General features: G+C 32.5%; 1 protein-coding gene across 2 annotated transcripts in view; it reads left to right on the forward strand.

The window, feature by feature from the left end:
* Positions 1–21,547, forward strand: part of KHDRBS2 (KH RNA binding domain containing, signal transduction associated 2) — an 847,635-nt gene that overhangs the window by 474,892 nt on the left and 351,196 nt on the right. For both annotated transcript variants that reach the window (XR_004233669.1, XM_031964686.1), the window contains exon 4: positions 15,686–15,832. Coding sequence is in view for 1 of the 2 variants with exons in the window: in XM_031964686.1 (XP_031820546.1) it covers positions 15,686–15,832 (147 nt within the window). In the remaining variant the exon portion in view is untranslated. The remainder of the gene's footprint in view (positions 1–15,685; positions 15,833–21,547) is intronic.

A 21,547-nucleotide genomic window follows, 5' to 3' on the forward strand; every position in this document is an offset into this window, starting at 1 on the left:
CTAGAAACTGGAAACTGAATGGATGTCCATCAGTTGGAGAATGGCTGAATAAATTGTGGTATATGAAAATTATGGAATATTACTGTTCTGTAAGAAATGACCAACAGGATGATTTCAGAAAGGCCTGGAGAGACTTACACGAACTGATGCTGAGTGAAATGAGCAGGACCAGGAGATCATTATATACTTCAACAACAATACTATATGATGACCAGTTCTGATGGATCAGGCCATCCTCAGCAACGAGATCAACCAAATCATTTCTAATGGAGCAGTAATGAACTGAACTAGCTATGCCCAGAAAAAGTACTCTGGGAGATGACTAAAAACCATTACATTGAATTCCCAATCCCTATATTTATGCACACCTGCATTATTTTTGATTTCCTTCACAAGCTAATTGTACAATATTTCAGAGTCTGATTCTTTTTCTACAGCAAAATAACGTTTTGGTCGGGTATACTTATTGTGTATCTAATTTATATTTTAATATATTTAACATCTACTGGTCATCCTGCCATCTAGGGGAGGGGGTGGGGGGGGTAAGAGGTGAAAAATTGGAACAAGAGGTTTGGCAATTGTTAATGCTGTAAAGTTACCCATGTTTATATCCTGTAAATAAAAGGCTATTAAATTAAAAAAAAAAAAAAAGATTACTACCCCTGCTTTTTACACTTCAGCTAAAGCATAATAAATTCTACTCCAGCCTTTTATCTTTACTCTGTATATATGATTCTGCTTTAAATGTGTTTCTTCTAAACAGTTGTAGGATTCTGGGTTTCAACCAGTCTGCCATCTGCTTCTGTTTTATGGAAAAGTTCATCCCATTCACATTTATTTACTAATTTTTGTTTCTCCCAAATTATACTTTTTTTCCCTTTCTTTTCTTCTTTGTTGCTTCTGACCACCACCTCCCTCAAACAGTCTTCCCCTTTTACAGACCCTTCACCTTTCTTATACCTTTCCCCTACAACTTTTGTTTTCCTTTCTATTATCCTTCCCCTTTCTTCTCCTTCTTTACCATAGGGTGAGACAAGTTGTTCTGTGAAGGTAAATATCTATGAAATTCTCTTTTTGAGCCAAATCTGATGAGAGTAAGATTGATTGTTCATCTTCCTTTATTCTTTCCCTCAGTTGTAATAGGTTTTTTTTTGTCTCTTCATGAGATATAATTTACCTCATTTTACCTCCATTTTCCTCTTCTTCTTATACAATCTCCTTTCTACTACTAATTTCTTTTTTATATTATCACAATAAAATGATATTATATCTTCACCCTCTTAAGTATGCCCATAACAGAAATACAGTTTTCAAAAGTTCTTTCCAGTTTACCTTTTTATGCTTCTCTTGACTTCTGTTTTTGGAATCACATTTTCTGTTCAGCTCTGGTCTTTTCATAAGAAATAAATGAAATTCACTTTTATCATTGAAGGTCCATCTTATTTTCTGAAAGGTATTCCTCAGTTTTGCTGAATCGTTGATTTTTGCTGCAGTCCAAGTTCCTTTGCCTTTCAGAATATCAGATTTCAGGCCCTTTATTCCTTTAAAGTGCAAGCAATTAGGTCCTAGGTAACCCTAATTGTGGCTTCTCAATATTTGACTTGTTTCTTTTGGCTACTTGCAATATTTTCTCCTTGATTCAATAATTCTGAAATTTAGATACAGTATTCCTTGGAGTTTTCATTTGGGGCTCTTTATTATTTCCTTTTCCAAATTTTCCTGCAGTGTTCTTATGTCTTTTCCCCATTTTTGTTCTAGCTAGTTCTCTTTTAATATTCTTTTTGAATTCTTTAAAGAGAGTCTTGTGAGATGTGAACCAATTCATATCACCCTTTGGGGCTTCCTCTGGAGATAATTTGCTATTAGTGTCCTCAGGATTTGAGATCTGATTGTCTCTTTCTCCATATGGTCAGAGTTCTTTTTTGCTTTTTTTTGCTCTTTTTTTAAAGGTTGCTCTTAGGGCAAAGGAGAGATTGTCCCAAGATTTCTCTACAGGCAACTGTAGCTGCACTAGGACAATGCTGCTAACTTCTGCTGCTGGGTGGAAGTGGTCAAGTCATATAATATTCTGGTGTTCAGAAGCTTACTATTTTCTTTTTGTATATTGTGATGGATGTCTTCCTGCTAATCTGCTGATCCTATGGCTTGTAACTAGGACAGAATAGCCAATGCTGATGTAATTTAGTTAATAACCTCTAGTTTCCCAGCACATGAACACCACACTGCCCTCCTCTCTGTGCTTCACCTTTCCTTGGTCATTTCTCCCAGTCCACCTCCCCCCCACTTCTTCAGCTTTACTGAAATATACCTTTTCTGGATTTCTTCCAAAAATATGTTCTGCATTAAATTCTTTACACTCCAAATATTTGCGGGTTCTGTCACTCCAAAATCACCACACAGGTTTGATTTGGTGTTGATCAGAGGGATGTCAGGAAGAACTCAAATTAAGATGTGTCTCCACTCCACCATCTTAGCTCTATCCTGTATTTCTGATTGTAGGTCTTGAAATGTAACATTCTGGAGGGCAAAATAAGTAGAACTATTCAAAAATTACCTACCAATTGAAACTAAGTATAATCCTTCATGGTGGAAATGGATATTTAATTAAATAGAAGACGTTTAAATATTCCTGATGAAAAGACCAAAGCTGAATAAAAAAACTTGACTTTCAAATACAAGAAGCAAAAGAAGCATAAAAACATAAAAGAAGCCTGAAAGAGCTTTTGCAGTGGAGGGGCAAAAGAGGAAAAAGGGAAAAAAGTACATGAATCTTACTCTCATCAGAATTGGCACAGAGGGAGAATAATATACATGCTCATTTGAATGTAAAATTGTATCTTGCCATATCAGAAAGTAGAAAGGGAAGAAGATAAGAAAGGAAAGTGGAGCTGGTAGAAGAAAAGCAGGTTAGAGAAGATAAAGTCTGAAGCAAAACATTTTTTGAGAATGGACAGGGTAAAAGGAAAGAGAGACAGAGATATAGACAGAGACAGACTGAAAGACAGAGAGAGAGAGAGAGAGAGAGAGAGAGAGAGAGAGAGAGAAGGATAAATGATGGAAATAGGATTGTGGAAAATATTAATGATCTCACACTTGTCAGACTGGCTAATATGACCAAAAAAAAAAAGAAAATTATAAATGTTAGCTTTTTACTTAATATTTTAAAATATATATTTCTTTATGAATCATCTTGAAAGAGAAAAATTAGAACAAAAGGGAAAACCACAGGAAAGAGAAAAAACAGAAAAAAGAAACAAACATAGCATGTGTTGATAAAATTTGGTTCTGATATGAAAAACTGAAAACACTAATGCATTTTTGGTTGAGTTGTGAACTAATCAAACTAGTCTAGAGGACTTATACAACTAAGCCATCCTACTAGCCTCTGTATCCCAGAGATAAAAAGTCAAAGAGCAAAAGGACTTACATCTACAAAAAAAAAAAAAAATAGCCACTCTTTAAGTAATGATGAAGAATTGGAAATTGAGGGAATGTCCTTCAATTGAGTAATGTCTGAACACATCATTGTATATGATTTTAGTGGAATACTATTGTATTTTAAGAAATGGTGAGCAGCATACTCAGAAAAAGCATAGAAAGACATGAACTGATGCAAAATGAAGTTGAACCAGAATAAAATTGTAAAAATTAGCAGCAATATTGTATGATGATTTACTATGAAAAACTTAGTTAATTTTAGCAATACAGCAATCCAAGACAATTTTGTCAAACATATTCTCTCCATCCCCAGAGAAAGAATTTCTAGATCCTGAATGCCAATCAAAGATACTTTTTCTTAACTATTTTCTTTTTCTTTTTTGGATAGGGGAGAGAGGTCTATGATTTCTTTTACAGAATGATTTCTATGGAAATGGATTTTACATGACTACAAATGTATAACCTATGTCAAATTGCTTGCATTCTCAATGTGGGGAGGGAAGGAAGAAAAAGAATTTAAAACTCAAAATTTGAAAAAGAAAAGGAATGTTAAAATCATGGTACATGTAATTGAAAATAAAATATTAAATTAGATAGAAAAAAATTAATACAAATGACAAAGGAAAATACGAGGTAGAATAAAATATCCTTGATAAGTTTCACAAGAGGTAAGAAATAAAGGAAGGAAAATGAAAAAAAGAAGAAAGGAAAAAAGAAAGTAGGAAAGAGGGAAGGAGGGAAGAAAAAAGGAAGGAAGGGAGGGAGGTGGTAAGGGAAGAAAGAAGGAAGGAGAGAAGGAATGGAGGAATGAAGGGAAGTAAGGAGGGAGGAAGAAATTTTGTAAAAGTATACCCTGACATGTTATCTTTGTCCTTGAAAAGAAATACTATGAAGATGGTAAACTGTTGGTTTCACATTTATGTTGGTGCTAAATGAAATTAGAAAGATCTATGTATTGCTCTAAAAATTATTCATTTCTCCCCTCTGTTCACTGAATGCTTTAGCATTCAGCAGATGTCCTAATCAAACACTAAAGCACTTGTGATGTCTTTGTTACTGAATATAGCACCTTCTATTCCCAAGTGCTCAGTACCTTAACATTCAATCATTAACATTTAAAGACTAGTTATAGTACACTCATCACAGTGCTAGGTACACTCTGGGAAGAGAAAAATATAAGATATGATCTTCATTCATATTCTACCTAGAAAGGCAATATATGAATTGGATAGAAAATAATCAAAAGTCACATAAGGTTATTTAAAATGAGGCAGTTGGACTTTCAGAAGTGGAACCACGATGGCAGAATGAAACCAAGAAATTCCTCAAGCTCAACCAGCTTCCCTTGAAAACCACATGAAACCAAAGCTCTGAACAGAGATGGACAGAATGATACCACTCTCCAGTTCAAGCTATACTCAAAAAACTTCAAGAAAGGTCAGTCTTCTTACTGGGGTGAAAAGGGTGTCCAGACTATTTCAGATAGACTCTGTCTACACCTTCTAATGACAACTCAGAAGGCAAATTCTGGGAAATAAGACTATTTTATGAAAAAGAACAGGCAAAACTACCTCCCTGAAAATACAAGGGTTCCCTGTGCTCAAAGCCAAGACTCAGAGTTGCACAAGAAGCTTGGGAAAGCACCTTCTTAATTCAGGAACAGACCTCAACCATAAAAGTAAGTAAAGAGGAAATGCCAAAAGCAATGAAAAAAAAATTTAGCAAAACCATAAAAGAACCTTAACTATAGAAAGCTACTATGGAGTAGACCAAAATACCAACTCAGACTAGGACAAAATGTCCACAAAAGAAATCTCAAAGGATGATATGAATTGGTCTCAAGCCTGAAGAGGCTTCTTGGAAGTGCTTATAAAAGACTTAAAAAGGCAAATAAAAGAGGTTAAAAAAAATGAAAAAGGAAATAGAGGTATGCCTGAGAGAATCAACAGCTTGGAAGAGGAAGGGAAAAAATTGTCGAAGAAAACAACTCCTTAAAAAGTAGAATTAACCAAATGGACAAAAACATAAAAAAATTAACTAAAGAAAATTATACATTAAAGAAAAATATACATAGAATTGGACAATTGGAAATTTATGACTATGAGAAAGTAAAAATCAGTCAAATAAATGAAGAAATGGAAGAAAGTGTGAAATACTTCATTGGAAAAAAGAGCCAATCTGGAATATAGACCTGAAAGAGACCATTTAAAAATGAGTGGTCTACCTTCCTGACCCAAAAACGAGACTGAATAGCATTCTCCAAGAGATGATTAAGGAAAACTGCTCCAATATTCTAGAAACAAAGGGGGAAATTTCAGGTAATATCTGGTTTCTCTTATCCATCTTGGTCCTGCTTCCATCTATTTATCTTTTTATGTTTCTTATGAGTGTTGGAATGTCAACTTTTCTAATCAATTCTGGTCTTTTTTATTTAATAAGTTTATTTACTTTTAATACACATTGCTTTATGAATCATGTTGGGAGAGAAAAATCAGTGCAAAAGGAAAAAAAAACATGGGAGAGATTAAAAGAAGAAGAAGAAGAAGAAGTGAACATAGCGTGTGTTGATTAACATCCAGGCTCCTTAGTTCCTTTAATGAATACAGATGGTATTTTCTGTCAAAAGTCTATTGGGATTGCTTTGGATCACTGAACTATTAAGAAGAACCAAGCCTTTCATAGTTTATCATCACACATTTGTGCTGTTACTGTGTACAGTGTATTCTTGCCTCTGCTTATTTCACTCAGCATCAGTTCATGTAAATCTTTCCAGGCTTTTCTATAATCAGTTTGTTTATAGCTTTTCATAGAACAATAATATTCCATTATCTTCACCATAACCAGTCATTCACCAATTGATGGGCATCCACTCCTTTTCCAATTCTTTGCTACCACAAAAAAAGACACTACCAAACATTTTTGCACATGTGAGTCCTTTTCCCTACTTTATGATTTTCTTGGGATATAGACCCAATAGTGGCATTGAAAAGGGGTATGCACAGATTGATAGCCCCTTGGGTATAGTTCCAAATTGCTCTCTGGAATGGTTGGCATTTCACAACTTCACCAACAATACATTAGTGTCCCAGTTTTTCCACACTTCCTCTAACATTTTATCATTATCTTTTCCTGTCATTTTAGCCAATCTGAGTGCTGTGAGGTGGTACCTTGGAGTTGTTTTAATTTGTATTTCTCTTATCAATAATAATTTAGAGCATTTTTCATATGCCTTATTGATGACTTTAATTTCATCATCTGAAAATTGTCTGTTCATATCTTTTGAACATTTATCAATTGAAGAATGACACAATTCTTTAAATATTTTAGAGATCTTTGTCATAAAGACTAGCTGCAAAAATTTTTTCCTAGTTTTCTACTTCCCACTTAATCTTGTTTCTGTTGGTTTTGTTTATGCAAAAAAATTATTTTGTTTAATATAAACAAAGTTATCCATTTTGCCTTTCACAATGTACTCTAATTTTTCTTTGGCCATAAATTCCTCCCTTCTCCAAAGATCTCTATAAATCGCTTGCTCTTCTAATTTGCTTATGATATTGCTCTTAATGCTCTTAATGGTATGGGGTATGAGATGCAGGTCTATGCCAAATTTCTGGTTTATTGTTTTTCAGTTTTACCAGCAATTTTCATCAAATTGTGAATTCTTATCCCAGAACTGGAATTTGAGGAATTATCAAATACTAGATTATTATAAGCCTTGATTATTTTGCCATATCTACCATTGTATTTTGTAGCCAATACAAAATGGTTTTGATTATTGCTGTTTTATAATATAGTTGTAGGTTGGTACTGCTAAACCACCAACCTTTGTATTTTTTTGTTAATTCCCTTGATATTTTTAACTTTGTTTTCTTCCAGATTAATTTTGTTATTATTTTTCCTAGTCCTATAAAATGTTTTTAAGTCATTTGATTTGTATGATACTGAACAAGTAGACCAATTTAGACAGAATTGTCCTTTTTGTTGTATTAACTCAACCTACCCATGAGTAATTGATATTTTTCCAATTGTTTAGATCAGACTTTATTTGTGGGAAGTGTTGTTTTTTTTTTTTTGGGGGGGGGGTTCATAGAGTTCTTGGGTTTGTCTTGGCAGATAGACCCCTAAGTATTTTATTTTTGTCTACAGTTATTTTAAATGTAATTTCTCTTTCAATCTCTTGGTGATGGGTTTTGTCAATCATATATAGAAATGTTGATGATTTGGTTTTGAGCATAGCTCCTTGTTTTTGTAGGGAACAGCTTAATCTATTCCTTCCAGGAAACAGCCTGGTTTCCCAGATTTTGTCTACTAAGCTGGAACTGAAAGCTGCCCCCTGGTCTCCTCTACTGAATCAGAACTGAGGGTTTCAGTTGCTGATCTTCTGTGGTTAAGATGCTCTCACTGGCTTTCCCAGCCTTTGTCTGAGATGGGATGAACCTGCTTTTCACCCTAGTGAGACTAACATTTCTTGAAGTTTTTTTTTTCCAATCTGACTTGAGCAGGAGAATGGTATCATTCCATCTTACTTTGTTCAAAATCTTGGTTTCATATGGCTTTCAAGGGAAACAGAGAGCTCAAGTAGCTTCCTAACTTCCCTCTACCATCTTAGCTAAATTATTTCTTTTTAAAATAGCAATAAGTTTTTTTTTCAAAACATGCAAAGATAGCTTGCAACATTTTTGCAAAACCTTGTGTTCCAATTTTTTCTCTCTCCAGCCATACCTTTTCTCTCCTCTAAACAGCACATAATTGAGTATAGGTTGGACATGTACAATTCTAAACATATTTCCACATTTTTCATAAACAGGAAAAATCAGATTAAAAGGCGAGAAGAAAGAAAAATTAAGCAAGCAAACAACAGTGACAAAAAAGGTGAAAATACTATGTTGTGATTCACATTCAGTCCCTACAGTCCATTCTGAATGGAGATGGCTTTCTTGATCACAAATCTATTGAAATTGCCCTGAATCATCTAAATTATTGAAAAGAGCCAAATCCATCACAATTAATTATCACATAATTTTCTTCTTGCTGTGTAAAATGTTCTCCTAGTTCTACTTACTTCACTTAATATCAGTTAATATAAGTCTCTCCAGGCCTTTCTGAAATCAGCTTTCTAATCTTTTCTTAGAACAATAATATTTCATTACATTCATATACCATAATTTTTTCAGCCATTCTCCAACTGATGGACATCCACTCAGTTTCCAGTTTCTTACCACTACAAAAAATACTGCTACAAAAAACCTAGTCCACTGATCCATTACTCTATTTTTTAGCCAGTACCAAATGGTTTTGATGCCTCCTGCTTTATAATAGTTTTAGGTTTAGTAATGCTGTGCTACTATCATTTGTATTTTTTCATTAATTCCCCTAATATTTTTGCACATTTGTTCTTCCAGATGAATTTTGTTATTATTTTTTCTAGTGCTACAAAATAATTTTATGGCTTTTTTATTGGTATAGAACTGAACAAATGCTATTTCCAATGCAATATTGAATAGTAATGGGGATAGTGGGTAGCCTTCTTTTGCCCCTCATCTTATTGGGAATGATTCTACGATTCTACTTTATCCCTGTTACAGTTAATGCTTGGTGATGGTTTTAGATAGTTGCTATTTATCATTTTAATGAAAATTCCATTGATTTCTATGTTGTCTAGTGTTTTAAATAGGAATGGGTATTGTATTTTGTCAAATGTTTTTTCCACATCTATTGGTATAACCATATGATTTCAGTTAGTTTTGGTTATTGATATAATCAATTATGCTGCTAGTTTTCCTGATGTTGAACCAATCCTCCATTTCTAGTATAAATTTACTTGGTCATAGCATGTTATCCTATTGATAAATTGATGTAATCTCTTTCTTAATATTTTATTTAAGATTTTTGCATCAATATTTCTTAGAGAAATGGGTCTATAAATTTCTGTCTCTGTTTTGGCCTTTTCTGGTTTAGGTATCCACATCATCTTTGTCACAAAAGGAATTTGGTAGGCCATCTTCCCCTATATTTCCAAATAGTTTGTATAGTATTGGAATTAATTGTTCATTAAATGTTTCATAAATTCACTTGTCAATCCATCTGGCTCTGGAGATTTTTTCTTACAGAGTTCATTAATATCTTATTGAATTTCTTTTTCTAAATTGGGACTCCTTAAGTAATTCATTTTTTTCCTCTTTTAATGTGGGTAACATATTTTTAAAGTATTTTTCCATTTCCTTTAGATTATAAAATTTATTGACAGTTTGGTAAAATAGCTCCTAATTATTGTTTTAATTTCCTCTTCATTGGTGGTAAATTCACCTTTTCATTTTTGATACTGGTAATTTGTTTTTCTTTTTTTAATCATATTAACAAAAGGTTTATCAATGTTATTGCTTACCCCCAAATAAAAAAATAAAGTAATTCTTAGTTTTGTTATTAGTTCAAAAGTTGTTTTTTTTTTAACTTTCAATTTCCCATTTTGTTAATCTTTACTTTTATTTTCAGAATTTTCAAATCTGGTATTTAGTTTGGGGTTTTTGATTTGTTCTTTTTCTAGCATTTTTAGTTGCATGCCCAATTCATTGGTCTTCTTTTTTCTATATTTTATTTATGTTAGCATCAAGAGATAAAAATTTTCCCCAAGAATTTCCCCTAAGAACTGTTTTAGCTGCATCCCATAAATTTTGATATCTTGTCTCATTATTGTCATTCTCTTGGATGAAATTATCAATTGTTTCTATGGTTGTTTCATCCACTCATTCTTTAGAATTAACTTATTTAGTTTCTAATAAACGTTTAGTCTATTTTTCCCTGAACCTTTATTACATGTAAATGTACTGCATCATGATCTGAAAAAGAAGCATTTACAAGTTCTGCCTTTCTGCATTTGATTTTAAGGTTTTTATGACCTAATACATAGTCAATTTTAGTGCAGGTTCCATGTACCACATGTACCAGAGAAAGAAGTATATTGTTTTGTATTCCCATTTAATTTTCTCCAAATAGAATTTTAGAAAGATTAGATATGATGAACCAAGGTCTATTTTTTGTATCAATTTATCTAATTCTGATAGGACGAGGTTGAGATCTCCCACTAGTGTAGTGTTGCTGTCTATTTCATCTTGCACCTCTCTCAACATCTCCTCCAGCAACTTGGTACATATATATTTAGTATTAATATTACTTCATTATCTATGGTAGCATTTATCAAGATGTAGTTTCCTTCCTTTTTTCTTTTAATTAGATCTGTTTTTGCTTTTGTTTGATCTGAGCTCACAATTCCTAACCTTGCTTTTTTTTTTTAACTTCAGCTGAAGCATAATAGATTCTGCTCCAGACCTTTACCTTTTCTCTGTATGTATCTGTCTATTTCAAATGTATTTCTTGTAAACAACATATTATAATATTCTGGCTGTTAATCCACTCTGCTGTGAACTTCCATTTTATGGGAGAATTTGTCCCATTCACATTCAAATTCAAAATTAATAATTTAGTATTTTCTTCCATCCATTTTCCCTTAGTTATACTTTTCTCTCTCCTTTCCCCTTTTCCTCTGATGTTTTCCTTATATCATCACATTAAAATCAGCTTATATCTATGTTCTCTTATATACCCCTGACAAAGATACAATTCTCAAGAGTTATATGTATCATCTTACCTAAATTTTTACTTTCTAGGAATTTGCAACATTCCTTGATGTGGGAATTCTGGGTTTTGATGGTAATATCCTTGAATTGTTTTATCTGAAGTTTTCTTTCAGGAGGTGATCATTGGATTTTTTTTTTCAATTTCTATTTTGCTTTCTGGTTCTAAGATATTGGGGGTACTTTTCCTTTATAATTTCTTGGAAGTAAATGATGTGTAGAATCTTTTTTTAAAAAAAATCATGGCTTTCAGATGATCCAATAATTCTTAAATTATATCACTTTGAGCCAATTTTTTCTGATCAGAGTTTTTATTTTTATTTCCCCTTTTCACTTTCTTTTAATTTTTCAGTCTTTTGATTTTGTTTTATTGAAACAATTTATATCTAATAAAACCAATCACCTTCACCTGATTAATTCTTACTTTTAAGGAATTATTTTCTTCAAAGAAATTTTTTATCTCTTTTAACAAGTTGTCATTTCTTCTATCATTTCTTTTCCTCATTTCTTTTCCCATTTTTTCCACTGATTATATTATTTGATTTTTTAAATCATTTTTTTAGAAGTATCTTTCACTCTGCCACTCTGCCATCAACATTAATGAAAAAGAAATGGAGAAGAAATCTTAGGATCCACTTTTTTAAAACTCATCTGGATTCTTGTCGGACTTGTTTCTACTCTTCATTTTCTCTTGTAATAATTTATTACAAATATTTAAAAAATAGTAGTCACCTGAATTCCTATCTTGAGCTTGCCTGTCATCATTATAAAATTTTTTAACATTAGCTTCTTTTTTGTTTGAGGTTTTTTCCCTGCTTATTTCTTCATTTAAAATTGTAATGTTAGAGTTGGGGTCTCCTCTTCTCCATAAGTAGTGTTGAGAATATCTGGTCTGAATTTCTGTCTTTTATGAACTTTTCCTTCTTTATCAACTCAGTGGGTGTCATTAAATTTTTGATGCTTCCAAAATCATATAATCTGGAGAAAGGTGTCATCTCTGACCTTAAGGTCTGCCATATAATGCTTACACAGACAGAACTCCTGCTTCCTCATGTCTTCAATCATTCCTTTCTACCCTGGAACTATGACCTGAAATTGGATAATTGGTTATAGAGCTTCCAAAAGGCAATTTATCCTGCATTTAGTGGTTGTCCAAAGGTTCTCTGTGGCCTCTTTCTTATGAGGTATTCAACTAACTCACTATCTTTGGGAATTTGATGCTTCTACTACTGCCAGCCCATAGCTGGTATGAGAAGTCTGCTTCTCATACATTGCTCCTGGACATTCCCCAGTCCAGAATGAACAAACTCTCTTTCTATTTTCCTAAGTTGTTTTGTGCTAAAACAAACAAACAAACAAACAAAAAACAAGCTCATGCTGAATTTTTTCTTAATTTTTCTTGGAAGAATTTGGTTCTAGACAATTTAAGCTATTGTATATGGATGTATTGTATTGAGAAAGATCAAAAGATATTTATTTCATTCTGCCATCTAAGCTCTCTCTCCAATTCCCCAATTCCCTAAAAAAAAAAAAAATTTGGTAATTTTTTTGTAAATAGACAGCTGACTGGAATAATTCTAATTTGTAACAAGTCAGTACTGATCTGTTGAAGTATAATCAACTTCTGCATGTTTATTTCTGTGTGTATGAATGCACACATGTGTGTTTGCATGTGTTTTTCATGCTAAGTATCTTCTAATTCCATCATGGGAGGAAATATTGATGATGAGTAGACATCAAACATCCATCTCATTGCTTTTTTCTTTCCTTACTCCTATACTGCATTTTCATATTAATCTTCATGTTCCCCTTTAAGTAGATGTCATCAAGAATGGAATGACTTATATAAAGTACTTTGTCACCCTGGAAGTATTATATAAATGCAACTGCTAAGTCAAAACAATTTGAAAAATGTTTGTTTTTTTTTTTCATTTTCTTTCTAAAAGAAACTTTAGGAATAGCTATAATTGCATATGTTACAATTCTTTTCATATTTTTTAATGAGTCATCTATACTGCAATATCAAATGTTCCATGGATCAGTGTTTCTCATTATCATTAGATGCAGAATAAAGACATGTCCCCAAATTTGTTTATTAATTTCTCCAATGTGAACCTGTGTGTTCTATTTCCATTTTGTTGTAACTTCCTCCTCATTTTATTTATAATGATAGCAATGTAAAATGATATGATTTTGGTTCATTAAATAGTATGTATACTGATTAATCATTAGACATGGATTTTAATGTAGAGTTATAATAGCAAAATTAAAAGTTTACATTTTTTAAAAATAAGTGTTAGTACCCTTCATTCTATTTTTCCATCACTAGCATCATTAAAGAAAAAGAAAGGGAGAAGAAAAGAGATACTGGATGCTACTCTTGGAGTAAACTTGAGAAAAATTATCAAAACCTGAAAAGTCAAGAAGGATTAGGATTCAGTAAATGTTATTAGATTTGGTAATTAAGAGATGATTGGCAACATGGAAAGAATAGTTTCAGTCAAATTATGTAGTAGAAAGCCAGACAACAGATGATTTAGAGAAAGTAAGAGAAGGAAAGGAAATGGAGTCTCAGTATGTAAGCTATTCCCAAAGAGCTGAAAGTTCCAGAATGATATCTAGCATGGACAGACAAATCAGATGAAGACACTTTTTAGGTATGCAGAAAGACATGGGTGTGTCTACAGACAGCAGAAAAAGTAACAAGAAAATAGTGAGAAATTTCAGCTTACTGTGGGAATGTAGATAACATGGGGCAATATTTGGAGAAGATTATATGGAATTAGATCAATAATGCAAATAGAAGTGTTCTCCATGGCAAGAAGTGGGGCTATTTAATAATGATAATAATAGTAATAATAAAAAAAATTAGACTACTGGTGATATAATAGATTACTGGGACTAGAGACAAAAAAAAAAGATCTGAGTTTAATTCAGACTTCAGATACCTACCTTTGTGTTTTTTTGTTTGTTTGTTTGTTTTGTTTTGGGCTTTTTGCTGTGGCAAATGGGGTTAAGTGACTTGACCAGGGTCACACAGCTAAGAAATGATAAATGTCTGAGACCAGATTTGAACTCAGGTTCTGAATTCAGGCCTGGTGCTCTATCCACTGTGCCACCTAGTTGCCCCTTAGCTGTATGATCTTGCACAAGTCATTTAACAACTGTTTTCCTCAGTTTCCTAAATTGTAAAAGGGATAAAAATGTTTCTTATTTTTATTATGATCAAGAAATGAGATAATATTTATAAAAAAAAATTACATTTAACATGGTTCCTGGCACAAGAAAAGAGTTTTATAAATGCAATAAAACCAGTAATGGGTAATATACATTTAAATAGCACTTTAAAATTTGCAAAACATTATATACATATATATATATATATAATTTCTTTTGAAATTTAAATAACCTTGTTAAGTAGGTAATATTGTTACTTATATTTTAAAGACGAGGAAACTCAAACTGAGATATATTGCCTTTACAAGGACCACACAATACATAATTGTCTGTGGAAAGATTTGAACTCAGATCTTCCTGTCTCCAACTCAGTAAGCCAAACTATCCTGTTTGGTCTAATGAGTCTTAATGTTAGCAGCAAATTCTAATTCTTCTAAAAGAAAGACAAAAGGAACAGATCATAATTCTTCTACTTTTAAAAATAAAATTGTAAATGAATATTCTTTTTGTGTGTTGATATCTGAGAGAAGTAGGTCAAACTGTTGATTATTCTTTCAGAGAAAGATTGGAGTTCTAGTGCAGATACTTAAGATATATTGACAGCTAAGGAAGTAACAGTGATGTCAAATAGGCATGTGGCTGGAACCAGGAATTCCAGCTTTTAGGTAGGAGGAGGGGCTTGCAAGAAGGCAAAAACAAACAAACAAACACAAACAAAAAAACAAAAACAGATATGGCACAGAAAGTGGGGAATGGATAGTCCCTACTAAAAGAAAATAATTTGAAATAAAGAAGTTAAACTTTTCCTATGACCAGATACATGCTCTTTTTTCCTATAATATTCAATCCTGTCATACTTTTGTAAGTATACAGGTACATCTTTAATATGGCTTCACATTCAAATTTCCTTATAGTTCTTTCTAAGGACATCAGATGGTTTCTTCTTTATAACATAATGAACTGGTTTATAATTACTTAATGGATACTGTCATGTTACTGAGATTTTTTAAAGCTTATTATATGCCTATTTTCTTTGAGGTGGGAGGCTCTTAAAACGTATAGATAAACACGTAGACATACTGACACTCAGATTGTCACTTTTTCATGAATATATAAACTTAGCCTTATTCCCTCCCCAAATAGAAATTGCATAATAAAGATACAATGATATTTCTGTAATCATTTTGAGATATTTTGAATTTATAGAGTGCTGATTAAAATCTGTTGCAGATGATAATTGTGCCAGATTTATCACTCAAACACTCAAAAAATGATTTAAAAAGATCTTTAAGAGGCTTGTACCAGATTTTATTTCTCAAAGATCTTCCATTTATGGAACATTTGATTAAATTATGCCCTTTTGTCACATTCTCTGTAAATGAAAAATCACTGGAAAAAAAAAAGTAGATTTTTAGTTCTAAAAATAACCTATTTCACAGGAAGAAGAACTAAGGAAGAGTGGGGAAGCCAAATATGCCCACTTGAGTGATGAACTTCATGTGTTAATCGAAGTCTTTGCTCCACCTGGGGAAGCTTATTCACGTATGAGTCATGCATTGGAAGAGATCAAAAAGTTCCTTGTTCCAGTAAGTGCTGTTGCTCTTTCCTTACAATTGAATGTTATTTTGATATTACCTTACATTTACAAAACAACTACCATCCATCAACATTAGAGTAAGTCTGATTAAAAGGAAGAAAAACTAAAATTGAAGTGAGAGAACTTAGGTTTGTATCCCAATTCTGACATTATTATGTGTGACCTTAGCCAAACATAAAAGTTTTTATAGGCTTCAGTTTCTTAATGTGCACAATTGAAGGGCTTGCATTTAACTCTCTGAAGATCTTCCAGCTCTAAGTTAGTTATCCTTTGGTTTATATTTAGTTTTAATTTCCAGGTGTCCTAAAAGGTTTAGGTATTTAGTAAATTATTTTAAACAAATGTTTGTTGAATAAAATGGAATTGTATTCCTAGGATCATAGATTTTAAACTAGAAAAGGAAGTTTAGAGAGAGGAAACTGAGGCTCATAGAAATAAAATGTTTTACTCAGAATTACAATTAATAAATGTCTGAAGTTGGGTTTCAACCCAGTGGAGTTCCACACTAGGCTGAGTTAAATGAATTGATTTTATGTGATTATATCAAGTATGGAAACACATGCATATGTGAGAAACTGGGAAGAGGGAAAGAGAGAAGATTATCAAGGTTTGGTACTCATTCTTTTTTGTAATGGACTCAGCAATATACTGTTTTTTTTGAACTTCGAGCACTTGACAAGGAATGTAAATCTAAAATAAATTTCATTGATGATTTTATCTGTGGAAGTCTATTGATTGCTGTGTGGTTATTCTGCTTGTTTGTTTGTTTTACATTGAACATTGTCAGCACTTGAATTCAGTCTCAGCTTGATGGGAAATTTCAATCTTTCTTCAAGATTTTCTTAGAAAAATTGGGCTAGAGCATCATGGGAAATTGACACATCTTCTTTTCAGAGGTGTCCATCTGTTTTACCATCAATCCCAAATATTCTGGGGCATAATCAATGCTTTAAGTTCCTTTTAAGGCTTTTATGAAAGATGCCATCAATAAATCCCAATAATATACTCAAAATATATATTGACAGTATTTTTATTAAATAAGAGTGTTAAGCAATAAGGACTTATAAAGTAACATATTCATAAGCATTGTACTGGATTTTTCTGAGGATATAGTCATAATTTCTGGTCTCTAATTCTGTTTTCTTATATGAAAGATGAGGCTTTTTAATATGTTATTTGATTATTTTCATTGGCTCCATCTCATGTATTGACATCTATTATAGTTTGGATCTAGGTATTAAGTAGAAAATTGAAACAATCCTTTAGATAATTAAAACACAAATTTCACAGAGTCCTTAATTATTCCCTATATTTACTAATGCAATTCCAATGAAAATCTCTATAGTAAGTAATTTAGGTTAATACATTATGAAGTTCTTTTTCACTCATAGTCTACAACTGCCCTATACAACTGCCCTAATTTCTTTTCACAATGTTATTGAAAAACTAGTCATGTAGAATGATATTATATTGCAGAAAAAAATATCTTGTTATTTGAGTCACAAATAGGCTTATAGTTCATAAATGTCATCTTATAATATTTCAAATTCAACAAAATTTATATGATATGCTACATACTAACCCATACACATTAGAGGGGTTAATGTTATCATAGGTTAGCTCTACTATAGAAGTATATTACAGAAGTCATTTATTCATTCATTCTATTAGCTATCAAGCAACCCAAAAATATGTGCTGGGGTTGTTTTAGCATAATTGAGAAAATATTTGTGAGTCTAGATAGAAATGAAGAAGCTAGATCTGAAGGGAAAAAATATAACAAATGCATTATTATTTATTGAAATTTATTATGAAGGGTATATCAAACTATTTGTCCTGCATTACTAGAGTTTATGGCTTCTAATGGATACTGTTAGTATACAGAAAAAAATAAATTAAAAAGGAAACTTTAATCAAGTGTATATTATCTCTAAACAACCAGTTAAACAGATTTAATTTGGTAATAGACAGATTAGAAATTATATGTTAAGGCAACTTTCTAATCATTTTCCAATAGAGGGGTCACATTTCAAAGGGTTTTTGAATAACAAAGGAAAATAATTTGGCAATTAAGGGCATGAATTGAGACAAATTTTCTAGAAAGAGATAAGTTATGTGTATGAAATCATGGAGAATTACATTGTCTAGGGTCATTTCTTAAACTGTGGTTCATGAATTGCTATGAGTTCCTGTAATTCAATGTGGAAGTTGAGAAATTATTATATATTATCAGTAAATATTTAGAGTCCCTGATCTAGGGTACTTAGATAGAAAACTTGAATGTAGATAATTCAGTTATGATCCATGTGATCAAAAATTATTTGAGGAATGTAAATAAAGGAACAAAAGTATAAGAATAGAAATGGCAATTCTAATACTTGAGCAAAAGCATGGAAAAGTGATCAAAGGAAGAACATTAAATTGATGGCTTGGATAGGAGAGGAGTCCAATTGAGAGTGATGCTTTCATTTTCACAGTATTTCCTTAAATATTTTTTTTCTTTCACATTCTTGTAAATCGCTCTGAAAGGAAAAGTATCACATTAAATTTGCATAATGGGATCAAATCTTGCATATTTTAATATTTCTTCTCAGAATAATAATATCCAACTCTATTCCATTACTCCAACTCTTCTCATCAATTATTGAAACATAATAATAATGAAGATGCCTTACATTATATATCATTTATAACATATAGTATTTTATAGTTTACCAAATCCATTGTCTCATTTGAACCTCATAGAAATCATTTAACTTTCCAAAATTTCCAAATTTGCTAACCAAAGTGTTTTTTGTGGTTAAACATAGAATAAATGTTCAGTCATTGTTAACTGAAAGATTAAATGAAAGGATTAAATTTCTCCTATGGAAAGCAAGTGCTATGAAGATACTGTCTATAATCATGTATAGCTTTGAGATGTTAACTAATATAAAAGCTCAAAAAAAATAATGTAATGTAATGGATAGCCTAGATGTTATCCTCTACTCCATCTCTTTCATCCTCATATTCAATCATTTTTAAAGGTCTTTCAATTTTAACTTGGTAACATCTCTATCATATGTACTCTTCTCTTTTCTGGCACTTCTTTAGCCATTGTGTAGGTTTTTATTACCTCATGTCTGAACTATTGTAATAGCCTGCTAGTTGGTCTGCCAGGTTTATAAGTCTCTCTCCATTTCAGTACATTATCCAGTCAACTGTCTAAGTGATCTTTCAAAAGGGCACATTTGACTACATTAGTGCTTATTTAAACTCTGAAGGCTCCCTGTGACTTTAAGAATTATTTATAAAAATCTCTATTTGAAGTTTAAAGTACTTCATAACCTCTTCCCTAACCTTTCCAAGTTATTCATACTATCCATAGTGCTGACTTCTCCATTCTAACATACTCAAGCAATGTGATCCAATGACATTGTACTTTTTTTCTCCCCTCAAACACTGTACTCCATTTTCCCACTCTAGGTATTTCCCCATGCCTGGAATTTTTGGTCTCCCAGCTAAAATTCAACCATTTATAGTAATTCTGTCCTGATTACTCTTACTTCCAACAACCTGATTATTTTCAATTTACCATGTATGCAGCTTATTTGATATAATTATTTGCATATTTCTTCTCCATTAAGTAGTAAGCTCCTTGAGAATATAAGTGCTATTGGGGCAGGCCCAAGATGTCAGAGAGGACATACCTGCCCCTCTAAGCTCCCCTTCTACCTTCATTACTAATTACCAAATTCAGCCTCAAAAATAATGCTTGATTGGTAAAATCCATGAATATTTGGAGTACAACCTGCTGAAGATAATCTGGAAGATTTCCAGCAAAGGTTTGTCCTGATAGAGCAGGAGGAGGCCAGCACAGGTAGAAAACCAGAGGCTAGCACACTGAGTGGACCAGGGGTGGGGGCAGTCTCTATGTGGAGAATTTGCAGTAAGGATTCTCCCACAGGTTGGCTGCTCTACTTTGGTTGCAAAGTAGTAGATCAGCAGAGAAGTTACATAAACACCAAAGGTAGAGTGCACTCCAAAAAATGCCAGTATTTAACAGGACCTGGCTACATCCACCCAGCACCTGAAGTGACTCAGCACAGATCACAGTACAGCTCTGCAGCCCCATTCTGCAGCCACAGGGCTTTTGCCCAGGGCAGCCACACTTCTGCGGGGGAAAGGGGGAGGGCTCTGCCTGGGGTACTTCCGCAGTTCAGCCACTTTTTGCAGCCTATTTGAAAGACAGCTACTGTCCATCTATCTATCCCTGTTCTGTAGAGGAAGCTGGTAACCTCCTTGCTCTGAAGGCAGACCCTAAGGGTTTTTTAAAAAATGAGTAAAAAAGCCAAGCAAACTCTAACTATAGATAGCTTCTATACAGAAAGAGAGCAGGTTTTCAACCCTGAGGAGACAAATAGCAAACAGTCTCCAGACAAAACCCCAAAGGGGGATGTAACCTGGTCCCTATCACACAAGGCTCTCCTAGAAGAAATTATAAAAGATCTTAAAAGAGAGCTAGAAGAAAAATGAGGAAAGAAAAGAGAAGCTCTGCAAGAGAGTGTGGAAAAGGCATATAATTAACTAAAAGAAAATTTTGATAAAGTAGAAAAAGAAAAACAACTTCCTGAAATGTGAGTTGGAAAAGGTTTCCCAGGGAAACAGAATTTGTAAATTGGAAAAGATAAAGAACTCCCAGGAAAGTAGGATTTGTGCTTTGGAAAAGATAAAGAACTCCCAGGAAAGTAGGATTTGTGAATTAGAAAAAGAAAATAACTCAGTTAAAAAAAAAAATTAGTGAAATGGAAAAAAATTCCATAGAGCAAGACAACTCATTTAAAAACTCAATTGACATATATAAAAAGAAATAAAAAAGCTAATGAAGAAAATAACTCATTGAAAATCAGAACTGAACAAATAGAAATGAATGATTCATTGAGACATCAAAAATTGGTCAAAGAAAACCAAAAAAAAAAAAAAAAAAGAAAAAGAAAGAAAGAAAGAAAAAATATCTACTTGAAAAACAACACAGACCTGGAAAAGAGATCTAGGAAAGATAATCTGAGGATTATTAGACTTCCTGAAAATTATGATGAAAAAAAGAGCCTAGACACTATTTTACAGGAAATCATCAAAGAGAACTGCCCAGATGTAACAGAATCAGAAGGTAAAATAGGCATTGAAAGAATTCATCGAACACCTTTTGAAAGAGACCCTAAAATAAAAACTCCGAGGAATATTGTGGCTAAATTTCAGAACTATCAGATCAAGGAAAAAATATTACAAGCAGCCAGAAAAACAAAACAAAACAAAACAACCAAAAAAAAAAAAAACAATTTAAATACCGAGGAGCCACAATAAGGATCACTCAGGATCTAGCTGCTTCCACATTAAAGGATCAAAGGGCCTGGAATCTGAGATTCTGAAAGGCAAAAGAACTTGGAATGCAGCCAAGAATAAACTACCCAGCTAAGCTGAGCATTTTCTTCCAGGGAAGAAGATGAACATTTAATGAAACAGAACAATTCCATTTGTTTCTAATGAAAAAAACAGAGCTAAATAAAAAATTTGATCTCCAACTATAGGACTCAAGAGAAGCAGAAAAAGGTAAAAAGAACTCTTGAGAACTGCATTTCTGTTATGGATATACATAAAGAGTGCATATATAATTTGATTTTATTGATACAAAATAAAAAAGGGAAGTAGAAGTGGAAAGGGGATA

This window comes from Sarcophilus harrisii, chromosome 4 (assembly GCF_902635505.1).
Source record: "Sarcophilus harrisii chromosome 4, mSarHar1.11, whole genome shotgun sequence".
NCBI lineage: Eukaryota > Metazoa > Chordata > Mammalia > Dasyuromorphia > Dasyuridae > Sarcophilus > Sarcophilus harrisii.